The sequence below is a fragment of the Procambarus clarkii genome, chromosome 25 (genome assembly GCF_040958095.1).
Source record: "Procambarus clarkii isolate CNS0578487 chromosome 25, FALCON_Pclarkii_2.0, whole genome shotgun sequence".
Classification (NCBI taxonomy): Eukaryota; Metazoa; Arthropoda; class Malacostraca; order Decapoda; family Cambaridae; genus Procambarus; species Procambarus clarkii.
In genome coordinates, this window is record NC_091174.1 from 2,383,485 (window position 1) to 2,405,785 (window position 22,301).

The following is a 22,301-nucleotide window of genomic DNA, read 5'->3' on the forward strand; positions in this document are numbered from 1 at the left end:
GAGACGACGTAGGGAGAGCGGCAAAGGGCAGTGAGACCTGAGGAGCGGGGACCTGCAGCAGCGGCGCTTGTCGTAGGGAAGGTTGTGGCACGCTTCCTCCTACAGGATCTGTGGCGTGATAGGGCGCCGGTTTCTGGCTCCTGTCGTAGCCACCGGACAATGCCACAGAGTTCCCGCCAGGAGAGCCGAAGCCTTGTGTAGGGTTGGGGTCAGGAAGCCTGGTGCGACCATGTGAGAAGCCCTTGATGGGTGCCTGTGTGAGGGAGAACCAGTAGGCGGTGTAGGTAGGATCCATGTAGGGTATCCACTTGGGTATAATGTAGGGCTTGGGTACGGCGAGAGGAAGGTAGTCGGAGTAACCATAACCCGCCCACTTGTGCTGCTTACTGGGTCCTGCCGGCACCACGACGTAGGCTTGGCGGGGTGGGGCGTAGTCGCCGGCCACGATACACGCCCACGCCCACGCCATTACCAAGCCCTGAAACATCATCACCATTATCATCACCAGCGGCTGTCTGGGGAGAGTGGATGAAACCTCACAAGAGAAACATGACTGGAGCGTGTTATAGCGCCCTACCTGAGGACCGTAGCGCGTGCTTATTATTATTATTAACATCTTTATTGACAAAATTAATTACAATTTTGCCTAATCTGAGGATTTTGATAGTCTTATTAAAGTGAGGATAATGCTGGTATTCACTATCACGCAGGACACAGGGTCATACATAAGACAATAGGTCTAAACTGTAGGCTGAAGCACATATATATCATGGTTACAATCAATGTTTTAATGTATGGATATGTGAAAACAACTTTCTACTGTGCACTGCCACACAAGGGCAGGGGCTCCCGTCTGCACACTGGCTGAACTAGCCATTACGGTTGACGTTATGAAAGAATCTACTTCATTTAGTTTATGGAGAATAAAATACGCGTGAAATAAGGTGTAAGCAAAGTTACGCGTGTCATCCAGTAGGCTAACACTGGCACAACAATACGTCTGCCCTGGTAGCATCCTTGGCGCCAAACATTCACTACTCTAGTTGCAAGCAAATGGAAATGTAAGTACTGTAGTAGGAAGTATATCTCTTTTACAAAGAAAAATATAAAATTATATTTTTTTCATTATATGACTCGTTTCACCAAGCTACTGCTATACAAGAGTTGTGCATCATTGTTTTCAATAATATACTGGCAAATACTAAACAAAGTTAAGACCAATTCATAACAATACAGTATATTATGGATGTCGTTATGGTAAAATAATTGAGATTCCGTATATTCGAAATATTTCCAGCATTTAAATAAAATAACAAATAAATGTTTATTCAGGTAAAGTACATACATACAAGAGGTTATACAAAAATTGATAGATTTATAGATAGAGCTAGTACATACAATGCCTAAAGCCACTATTACGCAAAGCGTTTCATTTGTCCCAAGGAAGCTAACTTATGTGTGTACTGGACGCCGCACCGAGCCCCCACATCCTGGACTGCACATATGCAACAGCGGCAGATAATGTCATTAACCTGAAAAAAGTACCAATCTTTAGTGAAGAGAAATGTAGAGGAGGGGAGGAAGTTAAACAACGTTGCTCCATGGGATATTTAACGATTCTGACTCGCAAGGGAAAGCGGGTCTGATCCCCGCCATCTGTCAACAACCGACCGTCAACACAAATAAGACAAAGCAACTATGAAGAACGTGATGGAGAGCACTTTGAGAAGAGGAGCAGCGAGAGGAGGAAGAGAAACGGAAGGAGGCAAAGAGATGAAGCAGAGGAAAGTATGGATATATAGGTGAGGAAAGGAGAGGCAGAGAGAGATATGAGAGGCATAGAAGAAAATAAATAAGACAGTTAAATAAAAGAAGTATGAGAGGAGGAAGGGAAGTGATGATGGTAATGAGGAGAGATGAGTGGAAGAAGAGAGGTGAGGTAAACTTACACAAGGGAAAGCGGGCCTCGCCAAGAGAGGAGGCCTCAGGTGTAATGTGCATTTAAACAACACCAGCTTGTGGCTCTCTTGACCCACATTGTCGGCGGCCGCTCTCTGCCCCTCCCCCTCCTCTCCTCTTCTCACTAATTACTACTGGCATTATTATTAGTATTAATTATTATTATTAGTAGTAGTATTATAGTGTGGGCGGTGGTGGACGCTTCACCCTGTGTGTGGGTGGTGGAGGACCCCACACCCAGTGTGTGGGTGGTGGAGGGCCCCACACCCAGTGTGTGTGTGGTGGAGGGCCCCACACCCAGTGTGTGTGTGGTGGAGGGCCCCACACCCAGTGTGTGGGTGGTGGAGGGCCCCACACCCAGTGTGTGGGTGGTGGAGGGCCCCACACCCAGTGTGTGTGTGGTGGAGGGCCCCACACCCAGTGTGTGTGTGGTGGAGGGCCCCACACCCAGTGTGTGGGTGGTGGAGGGCCCTACACCCAGTGTGTGGGTGGTGGAGGGCCCCACACCCAGTGTGTGGATGGTGGAGGGCCCCACACCCAGTGTGTGGGTGGTGGAGGGCCCCACACCCAGTGTGGGTGGTGGAGGGCCCCACACCCAGTGTGGGTGGTGGAGGGCCCCACACCCAGTGTGTGGATGGTGGAGGGCCCCACACCCAGTGTGTGGGTGGTGGAGGGCCCCACACCCAGTGTGGGTGGTGGAGGGCCCCACACCCAGTGTGTGGATGGTGGAGGGCCCCACACCCAGTGTGTGGGTGAGGTGAAAAGACTGGAGTCACAAAGAGTCCGGAAACTGGACCCTATGTTCTTTAAGTTAAATACTTTACATTTGTGTTTAATTACATATGATTATAATGTAATTATCATGCCACGGAAGTCATTACGGTCACGCAATGGGGTCGAGGACGTGCTACAGGTACAAGTCTTGGCTACGAGATCTGCATACTTGTTATAAATGTATCAAATCCAGAAAATTGTGGGGGGGGGGGGGGGGGTGTAGCAAGTCGAGGACCCCCCACACCAGACCAGAGTGCAGGAAGTGATGTGGGGGGGGGGGCCAGACGCCCCCACACGCAGTACAAGCAGTTGCTGTTCTTGGGGAATGTATATTATTACCTCAATACACTTCCTTCGCCTTAAATGTGGTCACTATAAAGAGGATCTAAAGTCACAGTCTAAAGACGGTCGTGACATTTTTATGGCCTTAATCTTGGACTTTCAATGGATATATTTATTTATATGCGTGTAATTATGAATATATATCTCCAAGTCCATCTTCACTGCTCCGTGCAGCGACCATCCCAGCCAGTGGTGGGGGTTGTTTTAGAGTCAGCTACTGGGAAGAAAAAGTTGCAAGTAGCACGGGCTATGGTGAGCCCGTAGTGGACTTATCTGGCACAGGAGCTGTATGGATCTGGAGCCAGTGGCTTGGATCTGTCACATAATCGAATTGATTATATGACAGATCATGCTTGAACGTCATATAACAATAACGTAAGCTAACCATTGTCACCTCACCTGTGTGACGCATGATTTTCTTACACAAGCGCCCCATCCACAACCCCGCCCACTGAACAACGACTGGAACCACACCAGAACTGCCCCGCCCACCCGCAGGAATCATTCCCACCCACCGGAACCGGCGGCCCCGCCCACTAAGCAGGTGTGTGTGCGGTGTGGTCATAAACTCCACCTGTTTACATTCCGGTGCGGCGCTGGAGGATGCGGGTAACTGGACCAAACCGCAGACATTCTCCAGGTATTTGCTCTCCCGTAGAATACTTGGTGACCGCTGTCCTTGCTCTTCCCTTGGTCTTGATCCGTCCATCCTTCCATCTGTCTATATTTTCCTGTCTATACCTCTCTGTGTCTGTCTACGACTCCTTCCATAGCCTAGTGTTTGTTGAGGCGTGTAAGCTGGTGGTGGTGTCATTAAGGTTCACTCTCTAACTCTCTCATTACAAGTGGCCTCCCCCCCCCCCCCCCCGTAACAACGCTCACTATATTACCTCTCTCACCATTTACTTGATTGTTTTGACATAGATAGTTTGAACAGATTGTTCTGACATAGATTTCCCCCGACCTGTTCCTCATTGCCTTGCCCTGATGGCGTAGCCTCAGGCGTTCATCATGTTATGTTGTTTCCCGCGCGGTGAGGTCCTGGTGGGTTGAGTCACGGTGCTCCAGACACCAGGGTGGGGGGCGCTGCCCTTAGAACCAGGGTGGGGGGCGCTGCCCTCACCACCAGGGTGGGGGGCGCTGCCCTCACCACCAGGGTGGGGGCGCTGCCCTTAGCACCAGGGTGGGGGGGCGCTGCCCTCACCACCAGGGTGGGGGCGCTGCCCTTAGCACCAGGGTGGGGGGCGCTGCCCTCACCACCAGGGTGGGGGGCGCTGCCCTCACCACCAGGGTGGGGGGCGCTGCCCTCACCACCAGGGTGGGGGGCGCTGCCCTCACCACCAGGGTGGGGGGGGCGCTGCCCTCAGCACCAGGGTGGGGGGCGCTGCCCTCACCACCAGGGTGGGGGGCGCTGCCTTCAGTGGCGCCCCGCGGGTATAACGAGGATTTTTTTCCTATTATAAAAATTAATTTTTAGGTTAAATGTCGGAGTGCCTCTCTGTCTGCGGGTATGTCCGCCCACCGTGTAGTATAGCCTGGCACGCCCACACGCCCTGTGGGTGATGGCGCTGATCTGAGCCCAGGTGTTCTGATCTAAAATGTCATCCTCGGATCTAATTTGAGTTGATATGGTCTACAGTGACGTACTATGATGTGATGGTGAGGTCCCTGGTGTGGGTGATGGTGAGGACCGCCTCCTTCACGAGAAGGGTAAACACACACAGGTGAGTGAACACCTGACCAACAGAAGACGACAACTTCAACGGAAGTTTGAATTTGCATCTCTGGTCTCCAACGATCGTCGAGCAAGATAAAATCAAAGAGAATGTTTCTTCAATAGTCAAATGTTGTGAGGAGTGAGTGTGGAAGCTGTCAGCTCCTGGTGGGAGGGACCTGATCAACTGAGCTGTGAGTAACAAGTGCCACACACGCACTCTTCACCGCCTCCTCTACTTGCACTCACAAGAGGAAAGTGCAAACACATTTAAGGTGTCTGGTCTTGTACTCACAATAACGTTAGCACTGAAGACACACACTAAACTTTATCAATTTGTATCTCAGTTGTTAGGCAAAATTGTAATTAATTTTGTCAATAAAGACGTTAATAATAATAATCTCTTGTTTCGTGTTTTAGTCAGAGTTGATACATTATTAATACTGTCTTGATTATTCCCGCTCATCCATTAGCATACGTCAGTCATGTCACACTCTTCAGTGTTCTCAAGAATGTCAGTGAGGCTTCCTTAACCTCTTTTCATAAGGGAGGTGTCTAATTGATGGAGATAAGTCTGTCATCTTTGTCTGTCCCACGGTACTGTCATCCTGCACCTTAGTGTAAACTCTCTCTCTCTCTCTCTCTCTTTTGATATAAGTAAGCACTTAAATACTGTAAATCATCATGTTGTGAGGGAGAGAGAGAGAAGGGAGGGAGGGAGGGAGAGAGAAGGGAGGGAGGGAGGGAGAGAGAAGGGAGGGAGGGACGGAGAGAGAGATAAGAGAGGGAGGAAGGGAGAGAGAGGAAGGTGAAGGATGGGGAGAAAGAGAAGGTAAGAGGCTCAGAGAATTATAGACACTCTACTTGCTTCCCTCTCAACCCTCCATCCATACACCCTTTATACTGTTTACAGCTTTCCCTTCCCTCCCACCCACCTACCGGAGCCGTCGCCGCCACAGAGAGTGTGAGAGGCAAGTGGTGCTGGAAGACGAAGTGACCTCAACCACCACACTAACAACCCACCACAAGTACTGCTCACTAACGACACGATCACCCCCTCCCCCCACCAGCAGGGGCAAGTAGCATAACCACGTAGCAACAGTAATACCAATTACCATAATCAAGTAACACCACCAGATAACACTATCAATAATCATTAAGAAATAATTAATTTACAAAATAGTTATCTGACTATAAATGAACTAACTATATAACCCAAACAAGAACACAGCGCCAATACATAAACAAAACATCACTCATGTAAACATTGTTTGCCACTTGTTCGTCTCCACAACTGTTGTAGTGTATTAATGCTCCTTTGCCATAATTACGTGACCCCTGTTGCCATAAGGCAAGCAAGGTGTCCTAGCCAGGCTACACGACACACTCCTCCTGCCACGGCAAGCACTCACTAACCCCACATTAGCACACAGACTTATCACCGCACAGTTGCCATGCCTCTCACCCTTGCCATGGTTCCCAGTTGCCAGCGAGGTCCTGTGTGGCGAGTGGCGATGTATCTGCTAGAGTGGACCATCCAGGAATGAACGGTGTGAAAGTTGGCACCCTCCCTTATATACCTTCAGTCACCCTGGTCCCGCCCACTCCACCCACGCCCAGTACTGTGGACACACTACACCCAGTACTCTGGACACCCTACACCCAGTACTCTGGACACACTACATCCAGTACTCTGGACACACTACACCCAGTACTGTGGTCACACTACACCCAGTAGTGTTGGCACCTATAGTGCCAACATATCACATAAAAATAATACTCTTGAAGTGCCAGGAGTTGTCATTGATTGCATCAACAATTAAGGTGTAAAAACTACAATTAGCAAGATCACCAATGATATAATTTAGTAAACTAAAAGCCTTGTCAACATAAAATTCAATATATTATCCTGGAAGTACTGTGTTTGTCCTCCACCACGCTGAGCCATCACTAAGTAATTGTTCTTGTAATAATGCTGGAAGTATTTGTCATTGAAATTCCTATAGTTCTTTCTTTGCGATGTAAATTCTTGTAAAAATCATTCTGCGCGCCAGAGTTCCGTCGTGACGTACAGATATTAACTAAGCAAGTCTCACGAATCACTGGACGACCGCAGGGGGCCGCAGGGAGCCGCAGGGAGCCGTAGGGGGCCGCAGGAAGCCGCAGGGAGCACCAGGAAGCGCCAGGAGAAGCTGAACGCAATAATTTTTATCTAGAGAGAAACTTACCACCAAATTCCTGCGTGAGTATTTGTAGGTCTGTCTTGTTACTGAGGTCCTGTCCCCCGCTGCCTGTAGTTAGTCTTCACTGCTACAGAGCTACTGAGATCTATCTTGAGGTTATCTTGAGATGATTTCGGGGTTTTTAGTGTCCCCGCGGCCCGGTCCTCGACCAGGCCTCCACCCCCAGGAAGCAGCCCGTTACAGCTGACTAACTCCCAGGTACCTATTTTACTGCTAGGTAACAGGGGCATAGGGGGAAAGAAACTTTTGCCCATTGTTTCTCGCCGGCGCCCGGGATCGAGCCCGGGACCACAGGATCACAAGTCCAGCGTGCTGTCCGCTCGGCCGACCGGCTTCCCGGAGATAGTTACAATCTTATCACAAGGCCCAACAATCATCTTGGCTCATTATACAACTTCCTTGCAAAATATACTTCCTCGCGTATTTATAATTGCAATATACCTACAAAAGACAATGAAGTTATTAATAAACAAATTTCTCAAGAGTAATTTACACACAGACGCCATCTACACCCTGGATCACTTGAGATGGAGTTATGTGGTCAACATTTCGGTAATTGTGATGTAATATACAATATACCAATATGAGTGGTGGTTGGGGCGGGGTATCTGTGATTACCTGATGGGTGAGGCGGGGTATTAGTGATTACCTGATGGGTGAGGCGGGGTATTAGTGATTACCTGATGGGTGAGGCGGGGTATTAGTGATTACCTGATGGGTGAGGCGGGGTATTAGTGATTATCTGATAGGTGGGGCGGGGTATTAGTGATTATCTGATGGGTGGGGCGGGGTATTAGTGATTATCTGATGGGTGGGGGCGGGGTATTAGTGATTATCTGATGGGTGAGGCGGGGTATTAGTGATTATCTGATGGGTGGGGCGGGGTATTAGTGATTATCTGATGGGTGAGGCGGGGTATTAGTGATTACCTGATGGGTGAGGCGGGGTATTAGTGATTATCTGATGGGTGAGGCGGGGTATTAGTGATTACCTGATGGGTGAGGCGGGGTATCTGTGATTACCTGATGGGTGGGGAGGGGTATTAGTGATTATCTGATGGGTGAGGCGGGGTATCTGTGATTACCTGATGGGTGAGGCGGGGTATTAGTGATTACCTGATGGTTGGGGGCGGGGTATTAGTGATTACCTGATGGTTGGGGGCGGGGTATTAGTGATTACCTGATGGGTGGAGGCGGGGTATTATAGTGATTACCTGATGGTTGGGGGCGGGGTATTAGTGATTACCTGATGGTTGGGGGCGGGGTATTAGTGATTACCTGATGGTTGGGGGCGGGGTATTAGTGATTACCTGATGGTTGGGGGCGGGGACTTGCTTAGCTAAACGAACTCTGTGCTTCAGTCCCTGAACACAGACAGATGTGTTTACATGTGCCTCTGTAACCCTCTCCACCACCACCCACAGGATGGGTATGGGGTGCATAATAAAGACACGAATGGCAAAAAATGTGTCGACGATTAACACAATGTCCTTGGACGACTTCAAGGACACCTTTCCCAAACAAGGTGCTGGAAAAGGTACACAGCAAGGTGGACTCACGAGACTGTTGTGACTCGCCCTTGGGTAGGAGCAGAGGTGTACATGCGCGCGCTACCACCACACATAGGCCTCCCCAGCCTATCCTCTGACCCCCCTCACAGCAGGTGAAGGTCATGACCTTGAAGAAGACCAACTTCTCAACAGCGTAGTAATCCGTCTTGAAGTAGAACTTCAGATCTCAATATGTCATAAGAAATTTGAATTGTTTATCAGACCTGCAAGTATCTAGGAGTGTGGGTTGATAAGAGAAGGTTCCACAAGCACACAATATCCTTCCTTCTTTCTTTACCTTCTTCCATGTTGTTCCTTCTTTCTTTCTCTTATCTATCCTTTACACCTATCCATTACAATGGTAACAGTTATTGCAACCTACACATCTTACCCAACCCAACGTAACCTAACGCAGCCTAAACCTACCTAACCTATCCTATCCTAACCCAACCCAACCTAATCTAAGCTAACACATCCCAACGATAAATAGGGTTTGGACAATGAGAGACGGAGCTTGGAACCGCCTGGTGAGAACCCTATCCCCTCCAACCAGGACGGGGGGGTGTGAGGTGTTACTGTCGAGTTACGTGATAAATACGGCAGAATATGCTCACTCATCCCCCTCCCCCTCCGTCAACCAGGTACTACCACTCCTCACTGCTCAGCTTTCTACCGGAAGTAAGGCAAGTAGACCAAGGTCAAGCAGGGGAAGGGAGGGAAGTGGGCAAGGAATTAGTAGTTACCTTGTTCGGGCGTGAACCCGCTCTTTGACTTCGGGCGTGAACCCGCTCTTTGACTTCGGGCGTGAACCCGCTCTTTGACTTCGGGCGTGAACCCGCTCTTTGACTTCGGGCGTGAACCCGCTCTTTGACTTCGGGCGTGAACCCGCTCTTTGACTTCGGGCGTGAACCCGCTCTTTGACTTCGGGCGGGAACCCACTCTTTGACTTCGGGCGTGAATCCGCTCTTTGACTTCGGGCGTGAACCCGCTCTTTGACTTCGGGCGTGAACCCGCTCTTTGACTTCGGGCGTGAACCCGCTCTTTGACTTCGGGCGTGAACCCGCTCTTTGACTTCGGGCGTGAACCCGCTCTTTGACTTCGGGCGTGAACCCGCTCTTTGACTTCGGGCGGGAACCCACTCTTTGACTTCGGGCGTGAACCCGCTCTTTGACTTCGGGCGTGAACCCGCTCTTTGACTTCGGGCGTGAACCCGCTCTTTGACTTCGGGCGTGAACCCACTCTTTGACTTCGGGCGTGAACCCGCTCTTTGACTTCGGGCGTGAACCCACTCTTTGACTTCGGGCGTGAACCCTTTTTTGGGTTCTGGGACCTTCCGGGTCACTCGTTGTGGTGCCCTTGCGACGTTAGTGGGAAATTCGCGTATACCTGCAGGATACATACAGCATTTGACCTTTCCCCAGATGCCACCCACAACAGTCGACTAAGAAGACTAAGGCGGGTGTAGGACAGGTGTTGAGGCGGGTGTAGGACAGGTGTCGAGGCGGGTGTTGAGATGAGTGTAGAGGAGCGGGGCGCCACCCTCACCGGCTACACTGGGTGTTGCCAGCGTCCAGAACCTGAGTAACTTGTATAGTTACTCCTGTGTAGCTCCTATTTCTCTCTTATTATCACGTCTCTCCTCTCCTCTGCCCTCTTGTTACCCGGACACGGATGGTAACTTGTTGCATTCAGGTTAACAAGATCGATTTCCATTTCCGTTTGAGAGGGCATTGGTCGTCTGGCAGCGGGCACATTGATATAAACATTGGGCGCTTTTTATTCAGAAATGCTTGCACGATTATATAGATACCGTACTAGTGTATATATAAGTCTACAGTGAACAACCGCCAGTGGATAGTTCATGTCTTCACCTGCTGGCTCTTGTCTTAGGTCACTCAATGTATCACTTAATTGCCTAACTGGGAATTGGGACGATGTAATGTACCCTATGTAGTCAGACAGTCGACATGCTAAACAATGGTTCCTTATCTATCGACTCCCTACACCGCCCTCCTGATAGCCGGGCTGCATAACCCCGGTAGAGTAGATAATATCATATTAATGAATGTCGTTCAGAGATAAGAAAAAAACTATTCTACTTAAACCAGAGAAAATGTTACATTACGCAAAAGGTCAAGAAAAATATGCGCCGCTGGACATGCTGAAGTAACAGTAGGTTTTAGCTGTACGATAATACTTCCAGGTCGGTTATTTTGGGCGGCGTGAGCAGCTGTTGTTATCAGGAGCAGACAAGGCGAGCAGTGAGCCGGCTTGCTGCACTGGGTCATCAACACAGCATAACGCTGCCTTCTGAGTCCTCACGCCTCTCTCCACTCCCAGCCACGTCATAAACTGAGAGGTGAGATATGCTAACAGAACCACAGGGAAAGGGTGTGTGTGGGGGAACCACAGCGGGAGTCACATGTATGCTCCTGGGTACAGAGAATACACTATATACCACAGTATGGCAAGTGACAGGATGAACAACCCAGCGGGGTTTCTTCCTAGTGCGGAGTGTTGTACATGCTGCTATGGGGGTGTATCCACTCACAGGATGAGTCACTCATCCTGGTTAACAAGATCGTTAAACAATGCTGCCCAATAAACTCGCCCCTCGGGGCAAAATTAAATTAAAAATTAGTATGGCAGAGCGAAGCATAATAAATGGACGAAACTTAAATAGCCTCTCTTACAGGAGGTTGATGAAGTGTGGGGATGGCCGCAGCGGCACCAGAGGGCCAGGTGCCGCCCCTAGAGACGGCCCTCTCCTGTGGCGTGTGTCTTAGTGACTTTGACGCTGTGTTTCGCCGCCCTCTTATCCTACCCCAGTGTGGCCACACCTTCTGCAGGCTGTGTATCAAGGACCTCGCCGCCAGGGGTGACATTATCTGCCCCTCCTGCAGGTATGTTGTCACACACACACACACACACACACACACACGTATAGTAGTAGTAGTAAATATATGTAGTAGATATAACAGAGGATAATATATTGGTTATAAAGGCGGGGTCCAAGAGCTAAAAGCTCGATTATGCAGACACAAATAGTAAAATACACACAGGTAGAGTTTAAACTTCAAACAATAATGTCACAAAAGAGACTTGTGCAACAGAACATTATTTAGACTTTTTTCTGTACAGACACAAATACCCGAGTGTGGAGCCCGACGCCCTGCCAGTCAACTTTAACATACAGTGTTTGGCCTCATCCAGCAAGCTTCTCCTTGCTGCCACCAAGGTAAGACTCACCCAAGACACTATACCTTCACACACACCTCACTGACAAGTGTCACCTGATTTTCCTCGGAGGTTACTAGGTAATAAGGAAGGTAAGGGTGTGCAGGTGGAGAATGGGAAGCCTTACTGCTATATCTCAACTGATACACTGACGAAATACTGTTATCAAAGGAAATCGATCAGCAAAAATAACAAATTAGGAACAGTAAGCTGGAAGACGTGAAGATAGAGTAGCGGTGCATACAAACAAACCATCATGGAACACGTTAGACATAGGGAGGAATACAATATACACAACACAATATGATCTGGCCAAAGGTAGTCTAATAGCAAGAGCAGCCACAGCGGTAAGACACACGAGCCGTAACACATATGAGAAGCGACAGCCAAGGTTCCAATTCTTGGGGATTTTAATCACAGTGAACAAGACTTGGTAAGAAAGGAGCCTGACAGAGATGACACAACTTGGAGGGAAAAGATGGTGGACAAATACATCTTGAGGCAACGTGTCACACAGCAGACATGACGATGGCCACAGTACCCCCCCCCCCCCCCAACAACAACATTATACTTGACCAGACCACACACTAGAAGGTGAAGGGACGACGACGTTTCGGTCCGTCCTGGACCATTCTCAAGTCGATTGTCAATAAAGTTGATTGGCTGATTGTACTTCAGCCACGTTATTATGACTCATCGCCTGCATTATACTTGATGTTTACCCAATATGATGCTGCTGTTGTGAAGATTGAGTATGAGATGCCTTTGAGATCCGGCGCCATTGTCTTAGATGTCAGAGTACATAGTATAACTAAACGAGGGAGTCACGTAAAGAAACTAACACATAAGGAGGAGAAAGATTATAGACGAGGTGACTGCAGAGAAAGGGAAAGGTGGAAAAGCGCCAAGCCATTACGACTATATAGCACTTGGAAGGGGTCAGGATAAGGATTTGGGATGGGACGGGGGGAAGGAATGGTGCCCAACCACTTGGACGGTCGGGGATTGAACGCCGACCTGCATGAAGCGAGACCGTCGCTCTACCGTAGTGAGAGTCTACATTCAAGAAGTGCAATGGAAAAATAACTAGAATGGAAGGCAACAAACTTGATTAAGGAATTCATATTCCGGAAATGTGCAGATGCCACAGCAGGTCATCCCACTCAAGAATAAAAAGACGACAACCGCAAAGTAAACCATTAGGTCAATAGGCAAAGTGGGAACAGGAGAGAACCAGGAGCATGGAAGAGGACGCTCGCTACGGAGGACAACCGACGGGTCGGACAAGTAGCCAGACATGACGACACCAGTTTATTTTTTTTTTGAGATATATACAAGAGTTGTTACATTCTTGTAGAGCCACTAGTACGCGTAGCGTTTCGGGCAGGTCCCTGGAATACGATCCCCGCCGCGAAGAATCGTTCTTACAACCGAGTACACATTTTACTGTTGAGTTAAACAGAGGCTAAAGTTAAGGATTTGCGCCCAGTAAATCCTCCCCGGCCAGGATACGAACCCATGACAAAGCGCTCGCGGAACGCCAGGCGAGTGTCTTACCACTACACCACGGAGACTAAAGTTTGGTCTGGAGAGAAGCTGAGATACAATTTGAAAAACAGAGTATCAAAAGCTGAAGACCAACCAAAGCTGCTTCATGGGAACAAAAGCAGGAAAGCAGCATTAAGAGATCATGTTATCAGGTTGAAAAAAAACTAAGAGGGACATTCTCACAAGTGTTTACTAGTTGTGTTTTTGCGGGGGTTGAGCTTTGCTCTTTCGGCCCGCCTCTCAACTGTTTACTAACTACTTTTTTTTTTCCCCCACACCCCACACACACACCCCAGGAAGCAGCCCGTGACAGCTGACTAACTCCCAGGTACCTATTTACTGCTAGGTAACAGGGGCACTTAGGGTGAAAGAAAATTTGCCCATTTGTTTCTGCCTCGTGCGGGAAGTAACAAGCTGCGTGAGGAGCTGAACCAAAGGTTCCAAGTTGTTTACAAACATAACCAGTTTGGAGACCGAGGGAAGGACGCCAGTCTACCAGAAGCAACATATAATGATTGCAGTCCCCGTGGTGTAGTGGTAAGACACTCGCCTGGCGTTCCGCGAGCGCTATGTCATGGGTTCGTATCCTGGCCGGGGAGGATTTACTGGGCGCAATTCCTTAACTGTAGCCTCTGTTTAACGCAACAGTAAAATGTGTACTTGGATGAAAAAACGATTCTTCGCGGCAGGGGATCGTATTCCAGAGACCATAGGATTAAGGACTTGCCCGAAACGCTACGCGTACTAGTGGCTGTACAAGAATGTAACAACTCTTGTATATATCTCATCAAAAAAAAAAAAAAAAAAAAAAAAAAAAAAAAAAAAAATACAGTAGCCGCTGATGAGGCAGCAAAACAACGCCTGGAGGTACTAGACGTAACAAAGGCAAGATAATAATAATAATAATAATAATAATAATTTTTATTTAGGCAAAGGTACATACATAAAGAGATTTTACAAAGTTTGTTGGCTTTATAGATAGAGCTAGTACATACAATGCCTAAAGCCACTATTACGCAAAGCGTTTCGGGCAGTTTATTATCAGGCTGCTGTAGGAGGACACTGCCACCCGTTGATTTACATTTATAATAAAACACGGCACTCAACTCCCTCCAGAAACACTCATCAGCTTCACACTAATACTTTATTCATCACTTCCACACATCGGACATCTATTTTCTCCACCCACCACACCGCCAACCGTTTGGGTCATCGACAAGTGAATGCAGTTACCCCTAACAAAATAATAGAAAACGAATATTGTAAAAAGTTAACAAAAAATGTAAAGTTTAGGAGAGACTACAGTAACCTTATGTGTGATCCTATTTGCACCTGACAGCTGTTGTATCTTGAAACTTTACTCGTAACGAGATCATTAGATCAGCGAGACATATATTATAAAATCATGATAACGATAAGATAATTTGATAACCGAATATAATCAAATTATACCATAAAGTTATAGATATTTGCACAACCTCAGCATTTTACATCAATATATTTAGGGCTCGGCCCGGATAAAACTCACCCCGAATGCACAACTTGGTTAACACAGGTCTGAGCTCAATAGGAATTATAATGCTTGTTAATAACATAAACAAACATCCAGCTGGAGATGTCCCCCTTGTCTCTCAGCTCACTAGTTGATATTATTGTGTACTGTAGCCCCACTGTATTACTGTATTCATTACTCATTCTTAACTTGTATTTCCTGACGGTATCTGTCATGTCTGGTAAGTGGAGGACCTTAAGACCTGTACCTTGTACCCGGCGACTGTCATATCTTGTACCTGGAGACTGTCATATCTTGTACCTGGAGACTGTTATATCTTGTACCTGGAGACTGTTATATCTTGTACCTGGAGACTGTCATATCTTGTACCTGGAGACTGTTATATCTTGTACCTGGAGACTGTCATATCTTGTACCTGGAGACTGTTATATCTTGTACCTGGAGACTGTCATATCTTGTACCTGGAGACTGTCATATCTTGTACCTGGAGACTTATATCTTGTACCTGGAGACTGTCATATCTTGTACCTGGAGACTGTCATATCTTGTACCTGGAGACTGTTATATCTTGATGACATATGATGTGTGCGTGCATGTGTGCGTGCACGTGTGCGTGAGCTACAAGAGTGTGTGTTGCAGGAGGAGGAGCAGGGGAGCCTGTGTCCGGAGCACCGTGTTCGTCTGGCCTTCTGGTGCAAGAGCTGCGAGGTGGCCGCCTGCGGTGAGTGCCTCTTCGACCGCCACCCGCCGCAGGATACTCACGCAGTCTGCCGCATCCTGGAGGTGGTGGAGCAGGTGGGTGGTGCAGGTGGAGGCCGTGGGGTAGGTGGTTGTGCAAGTGGTTGGTGGTGCAGGTGGGTGGTGGTAGTGATGGCGCTGATGGGTGGGGATATAGGTAGGTGGTTGAGGAAGTGGGTGGTAGTGCAGGGGGGGGGAAGGTGGTAGGTTTCCCACGGTACTCCTTACTCTACCAAACCTGTGGGTTAGGTTATTTATTAGTTCATGTATGTTTAAAATACTGAAGTAGATTTGGGTTGTGTTGAAGAAAAATATTGATTGTTAACATCTCTGAATAAGCCAGAATGTTGTTATTGCTACATGAATGCGTTAATTTTGGTCCATAAACAAATACTGACCAGTTTGTAAACATTAATAGTATTCCCAGAATGCTAGAATTGTTCAACTTTTAGGGTGGAGGTTTAGGGTGGAGCTTCAGGGTGGAGCCCCCTCCCCGCTCAGCTCGTTGTCGCCGTCTGGGGGCTTAGTGGGCGGCTGCCGGAGTGTGATGCTCCTTGGGACAGTCCTCTGTCCTTTTCTAGCCTTGTGCTCCTGCTGCCGTCCTCTCCAATTCTGCTGGGCATCTTTTCCTTTTCCTTCTGTTTCGTTTTTCTCCCCCCTCTTCTCCTATCTGCTTGCCGTTTCCTGCCGACCTTTTGCTCGTTCTGGTTCTTCCCTTGGACTTCTTCTACTTTGACGCCCGGGTGCTTGAGGAGGCATACTCTTGCACCCGTAGAACTGCAGTACCCGACGTCGAGAGCGAGGGGAACCTTTTATTGTCAATCCCCACTTCGTCACTGAACCCGATCTCGACGGACTGTCGGTTTCTTAAGGTGGCGTTTGTGGGGCGTATACTCACGACGCACCCCTAGGAGGCCCCGACAAGATCGGCGATAGCTTCTTGTTGGGTGTCCTGCCTCTAATTGTGGCTCCATGGTGGGTGTGGGGGCACATTCGTGAGTGAATTCGTAACTTCGTCAAGATGATAACCCCTGTTTCGGCTGCTTCTGACTTACCTTTTCAGGCTCGTGGGGTGGGCGACCAAGCCCCCGAGTCGGTCCGTATTGGAAGACCGGGCTCTGTAGCCTCCGCTGCATTGGGCCCCGACCTTGCTCCTCCTTTGGCCTCTCTGACTCCTTCCCCTGGCTCCCCTCCCTCCTCTGTGGTTGGGTCGAGCCCCAAGCCCCCAGTGGTGACTACCTCGTCCCCTGGCGCGGCTCCTTCTCTAGTTGTTACTACTGCGCCTTTTAACCCCTCTCTCTCTGGGGGTTCTCACCGCCGTTCTCGTCACGGCCGCCCTCGCTCGATTCCTTCCAGTTCTGCTACCTATCAAGCCTTGTTTGGTCCCGCTTCGTGGGCCAAATATTTTGATCTCCTCCCTCTTGATTCTGCGCCTCCTGACGATTTCTCCCTTCATCGACATCTCATTGATTCCGTGGATGCCTCCATTACTTTTAACCCCACTCGTCTCGGTACGCGTGTCGTTGCTGCTCCTTCTCAGGATGCTGCTTCCCGCTTGGCTGCCTTATCCTGCCTTGGCGAGACCCCCGTTCGGGTCTCGAAGAACGTCCAGTTGAATGCCAGTGTTGGCACTATTTTGCTCCCGCCCCATGTTGCGACCGGTGTTCGGGACCTACGCGACTGCCACGACGATATTCGACATATCCTCGCTGCCCAGGGCCATTCTATTCTCCAGGTGGACACGTTTACTCGTCCCCCTCGTGGTAGTCGCCGTCAACCCCTCCGGGTTGTGAAGATTACCTTTGATGGTAGGACCCTTCCACCCTCTGTCATTCTTGCTGGTGCCAGGTGCTCTGTCCAGGAGTACATTCCTTCTCCTCGGCTCTGCAACAAGTGCTGGAGGTTTGGGCATGGTGCCCTCCGCTGCTCCGGGACTGTCTCTCTCTGTCCTTTGTGTGGTGGCGAAGGTCACTCTAGGTCGGAGTGCGCTTCTCCCCAGGCTCGTTGCCTCAACTGCGGTGAGGCCCATCCTACCTTTTCCCGTGCGTGTGTCCATTACAAGCTTGAGGCAGCCGTCCTCAACTTGAAGCACCGGGAGCGTTTATCTTTTCCTGAGGCGAGGCGCCAGGTTCGCCGGCTCCCGCCTTATGCTAATATCTCTTATGCTCGCGTGTTGCGCTCTTCCTCTCCTCGTCCTTCCCGCCTTCCTCAGACTCACAACCGTTTCCAGGCCTTGGACCCTGATGCGCCCACTGCCCCCTCCTCTGTCCCTTTGGGTTCTCTCCCGAAGGATCCTCCTCCTGGTCCTCTGTCTGGGGTTCCCCTTCCTTCTACCCGGTCTGTCGTGTCTTCTGTGTCTCCTTCCTCGTCCCCCTCCGATCCTCCTTCCCATCCTCTTCCTCCATCTATCGGCTCTCCCCGCCGCCTGTCGGTGCGGGCGGATGTCCATCGCTCTCCTAACGGCCGTCGTGTGTGCTCTCGTTCGGCTTCTCCTGTTGAGACACTGGAATCCGTTGCCCGGTACGTAGTTGCTGGGACACCGGTCTCTTTAAGTCAGAAGCGTAAGCCTGGCTCCTCTCCTTCCTCTTCCCCGGCGGGTAAGAAGGCTTCGCTTTCTTCCTCAGCTCCTCCTTCTGGCTCTGTTGCTCCTTCCACTCCCGTTTCAGTGCTTGCGCCCCCTGTTCCTGCTATGGAGGTTTCTTTGGCCCCTGCTTCCCTTTCGGTTGCTGCTCTTGCTGGGGTGCGCTCCTCTCTTTCTACTCCCCCTCTTCCTGCTGCTGTCCTTGACTGCTCCTCTCCGTTGTCTCCTCCTCCTCCTCCTCCTCCTCCTCCGGACCCTGCCCGCCCACCTCTGATCTGTTCTCCCGTTTCCTTCCCTCCGTCTTTGCTCAGTTTACCCATGCCCCCTAACCCTGACTTTGCTGACCCTGATCCCGACCCTGATATTCTTTAACGTGCTCTGTTGGTCTTTCGCCTTTGTTTCTTCCTTGTTCTCTGTTTTTGTCCTTTCTCTTCTCGTCGTTGTCCATTCTTCAATGGAACGTTCGAGGTTATTACGCCAATTTCCTCGAACTCCAACTTCTGGTTTCGCGGTTTTCGCCCCTTTGTGTCTGTCTCCAGGAGCCGATGCTTGGTGCTCGTCCTGGTCGTTTTCGTGGCTATTCCTTTCTCTCCCCCCCCCCAGCCATTGCTGGGGCTTCTAATTCTTCTGCTCTCTTGATTCGGGCTGATGTTCCCTTTGTTCCTTTACTTTTTCCTTCGCCTCTCCATTGTTCTGCTGCTCGTATCTTTGTGGGGAAATGGTACACAGTTTGTTCCATTTATCTCCCCCCGAGTGTCCCGCTCTCTCTTCCTGATTTGAAACACCTCCTAGACTCCTTGCCGGAGCCTGTGCTCCTGCTGGGTGACTTCAATTGTCGTCATTCTCTTTGGGGTGACGTTCTGACGAATACCCGGGGTCGCCTCCTTGAGCCGTTTCTCCTCTCTTCTTCCCTGTCTCTTCTGAATTCTGGTGAGCCCACTCATTTGGACTCTCGAACTCGCACCCTTTCTTGTCTTGATCTTTCTCTCTGCTCTTCTTCTCTTTACTTAGATTTCACATGGCAGGTTCTTGATGACCTCCATGGAAGTGATCATTTCCCCATCCTTGTTTCCTTTTTCTCTTTTCGCCCTTCCCTCTCTTTCCCTAGGTGGCAGTTTGCTAAGGCGGACTGGACCCTGTTTTCCCTCAGTGCTACTCTCTCTGACCTCTCCCTTCTGCCCCTCTCTCGCGCTCTCCTCCTTTTTCATGACACTGTCTTCGACGCTGCCCTCCGCTCTATTCCTCGCTCTTCCTCTCGGGGTCCACGGAAGTGCGTTCCCTGGTGGAATGCGGACTGTGCTCGGGCTGTCCGCTGTAAGCGTGCAGCCTGGAAGAAGCACCGCCGTAGGCAGACGACCGATTCTTTTCTTTTCTTTCGGAAAGCGAGTGCGGTGGCCCGTAGGGCCATCCGTACGGCTAAACGTGAATGTTGGGCATCTTATGTCTCGACAATTACGTCCGAAACCCCTCTGGCCCAGATCTGGAAGCGTATCCGCAAGATAGCGGGTAAGTTCGTTCCCGATGTTTCACCGGTCCTTCACCTCCATGATACTCTTGTGGCGGACCCGTTGCAGGTCGCTTCCGAACTGGGTTCCCACTTTTCTTCTGTTAGCTCTGGTCTTCATCTTCCCCAATCTTTCCTTCTTCGTAAACCTGTCCTTGAGTCTCGTCCTTTAGATTTCTGCACTCATCTTCAGCTTCCCTATAATGATCCCTTCTCTCTCTCTGAACTTCGTTCTGCCCTGGCCCTCTGCGGTTCTACGGCGGCGGGCTCCGATGGTATTCATTATGAGATGCTTCGCCATCTCCCTCCGAGCACGTCTCAGTATTTACTGAGTCTGTATAATCGGATCTGGGAGTCGTCGTCAGTCCCTGAGGACTGGCTCGATGCCGTTGTCCTCCCTGTTCGCAAACCAGGGTCTCTGGGTACTTCCCCTAAGGACTTTCGCCCTATTGCTCTCACAAGTTGTGTCTGCAAACTCTTTGAACGTATGGTTAACGTTCGTCTGATGTGGTTCCTGGAACACCATCACCTCCTCTCCCCTTCTCAATTTGGTTTCCGCAAGTGCCGCAGCACGACAGATGTCCTGGTGAACTTGGAGGTCTATATACGTACTGCTTTTGCTGCGAAGACCTCCGTTGTTGCCGTCCTTTTTGACCTAGAAAAGGCTTACGACACCACTTGGCGTTATCATATCCTATCTCAACTTCATTCTTTTGGCCTTCGTGGTCATCTCCCTCTCTTTCTCCGCAGCTTCCTCTCTCGTCGTTCCTTTCGGGTGCGCCTTGGTACCGCTCTCTCTCCCCCTTTTCAGCAATACGAAGGTGTGCCCCAGGGTAGTGTTCTGAGCACTACTCTTTTTCTGGTTGCCCTCAATGGTCTTCTTTCCTCTCTTCCTTCTGGTGTCTTCTCCGCTCTCTATGTCGATGATCTTACCCTTTGTTGTCAGGGTGATGATTCGCCTCTCCTTCAACGCCGGCTTCAACTTGCGATTGATGCCGTGTCGTCTTGGGCCACAGGTCATGGCTTCAAGTTCTCTACTTCTAAGACTTGTGCCATGACTTTTACGCGGAAACGGGTTGTTCTTCGTCCCTCTTTGTCACTTTATGGTCATCCCCTTGAATACAAAGATTCCGCGAAGCTTTTGGGGTTATTCCTTGACACTCGTTTGTCTTGGTCTCCCCATATCTCTTACCTCCGTGTTGAGTGCTCTAAGTCCCTTACCCTCCTTCGGGTCTTGTCCCATACTTCTTGGGGGGCAGATAGGCGCACTCTCCTTGCTTTACATTCCTCTCTCGTCCTGTCTAAGCTCGATTATGGTTGCCCTGCTTACTCGTCTGCTTCTCCTTCTACTCTTCGCCGTCTTGATGCTTTGCACCATACTGGGTTGCGCCTCAGTTCTGGTGCCTTTCGTTCGACTCCCGTCCTTAGCTTGTATGTTGACACTGGCTTCCTGTCTCTCCAGGACCGCCGTGATCGCTACTGTCTTCGCTATCTTGCGCGGTCCTTGCAACATCCTTCCTCTCGTCTCTGTCGTGCTTTAACTTTTACCCCTCCTGCGGTTCCTGTTCCTCTTCACCACCTCCCTCTTTCTGTCCGGTTATCTCGCCTGCAGGATTCTCTTTCCGTTCGTATTTCTGATGTTTCTCCTCGTGTTGTTCCTTCTTTGCCCCCGTGGAGGGTCCCTCTTCCGCGGTTTTGTACATCCTTGACTCGTATCACTAAAGCTTTTACCCCTCCTACAGTTCTAAAACGCCTTTTCCTCGAGCACTTTTCTTCTCACTCCCGCTCCGTTTCTGTCTTCACCGATGGGTCTAAGTCAGCAGACGGTGTTGGCTACTCTGTTGTTTTTCCTGATCGCACTTATATGTGTCGCTTGCCTCCGGAGACTAGCATCTTTACAGCGGAACTTTATGCTATTCTCTATGCTCTTCGTCTCCTGCTTTCTCGTTGTCAGTCTTCCTTTGTGGTTGTTGTTGACTCTCGTAGTGCCCTCATGGCTCTCGAGTGCTTTAATCCAGTTCATCCGGTAGTTGTCGAGATCCAGCATTGGCTGTTTCTCGTTCACAGTAAATTTAAGTCGGTTGAGTTTTGTTGGGTTCCCAGCCATATTGGCGTGTCTTTAAATGAGCGTGCGGATGCTGCCGCTAAGGAAGCTGTCCGCTCTTGTCCCATCTCTCGTAAAGGCATTCCGTATTCCGACTTTTACCCGGTTATCCATTCCTCAGTCCTTACCCGTTGGCAGGCTTCTTGGTTGTCTGTTACTGGTAACAAGCTACGTACTCTTAAATGTTGTGTTTCCTCGTGGCCGTCCTCCTTCCACCGTAACCGGCGGTGGGAAACAGCTCTAGCGAGGTTGCGTATTGGCCATACTCGCTTAACCCATGGTCACTTGATGGAGCGCCGCCCTGCTCCTTATTGTCCTAGTTGCATTGTCCCTCTTACGGTCGTGCATGTCCTTCTTGAATGTCCTGACTTCCAGGACGAGCGTGTGTCTTGCTTTCCGACCGCCCCTCGCGGTCACCTGTCCCTCGATAGAATTCTTGGTGACTCGGATACTTTTGATATCGTTCGCCTTATGCGTTTTTGTTCTCGTATTGGC

The 22,301-nt window shown here is 49.8% G+C and overlaps 2 protein-coding genes across 4 annotated transcripts in view; one reads left to right on the forward strand and one right to left on the reverse strand.

Annotated features, from left to right (window-relative positions):
• LOC138349497 (uncharacterized) overlaps positions 1–22,301 on the reverse strand; it is a 691,637-nt gene that overhangs the window by 3,142 nt on the left and 666,194 nt on the right. Inside the window, exon 1 of one of the 3 annotated variants that reach the window (XM_069331169.1) lies at positions 6,255–6,322. The exons of the other annotated variants lie outside the window; for them this stretch is intronic. Within the exon in view, the coding sequence (XP_069187270.1) occupies positions 6,255–6,263 (9 nt within the window). The 5' untranslated portion in view covers positions 6,264–6,322. Of the gene's footprint in view, positions 1–6,254; positions 6,323–22,301 lie in introns of those variants that run through there. 3 annotated transcript variants of the gene reach the window in all.
• LOC138368604 (tripartite motif-containing protein 3-like) overlaps positions 10,795–22,301 on the forward strand; it is a 15,559-nt gene continuing 4,052 nt past the window's right edge. Inside the window, exons 1-4 of the mRNA XM_069331141.1 lie at positions 10,795–10,940; positions 11,277–11,484; positions 11,723–11,819; positions 15,519–15,674. Of these exons, the coding sequence (XP_069187242.1) occupies positions 11,297–11,484; positions 11,723–11,819; positions 15,519–15,674 (441 nt within the window). The 5' untranslated portion in view covers positions 10,795–10,940; positions 11,277–11,296. The remainder of the gene's footprint in view (positions 10,941–11,276; positions 11,485–11,722; positions 11,820–15,518; positions 15,675–22,301) is intronic.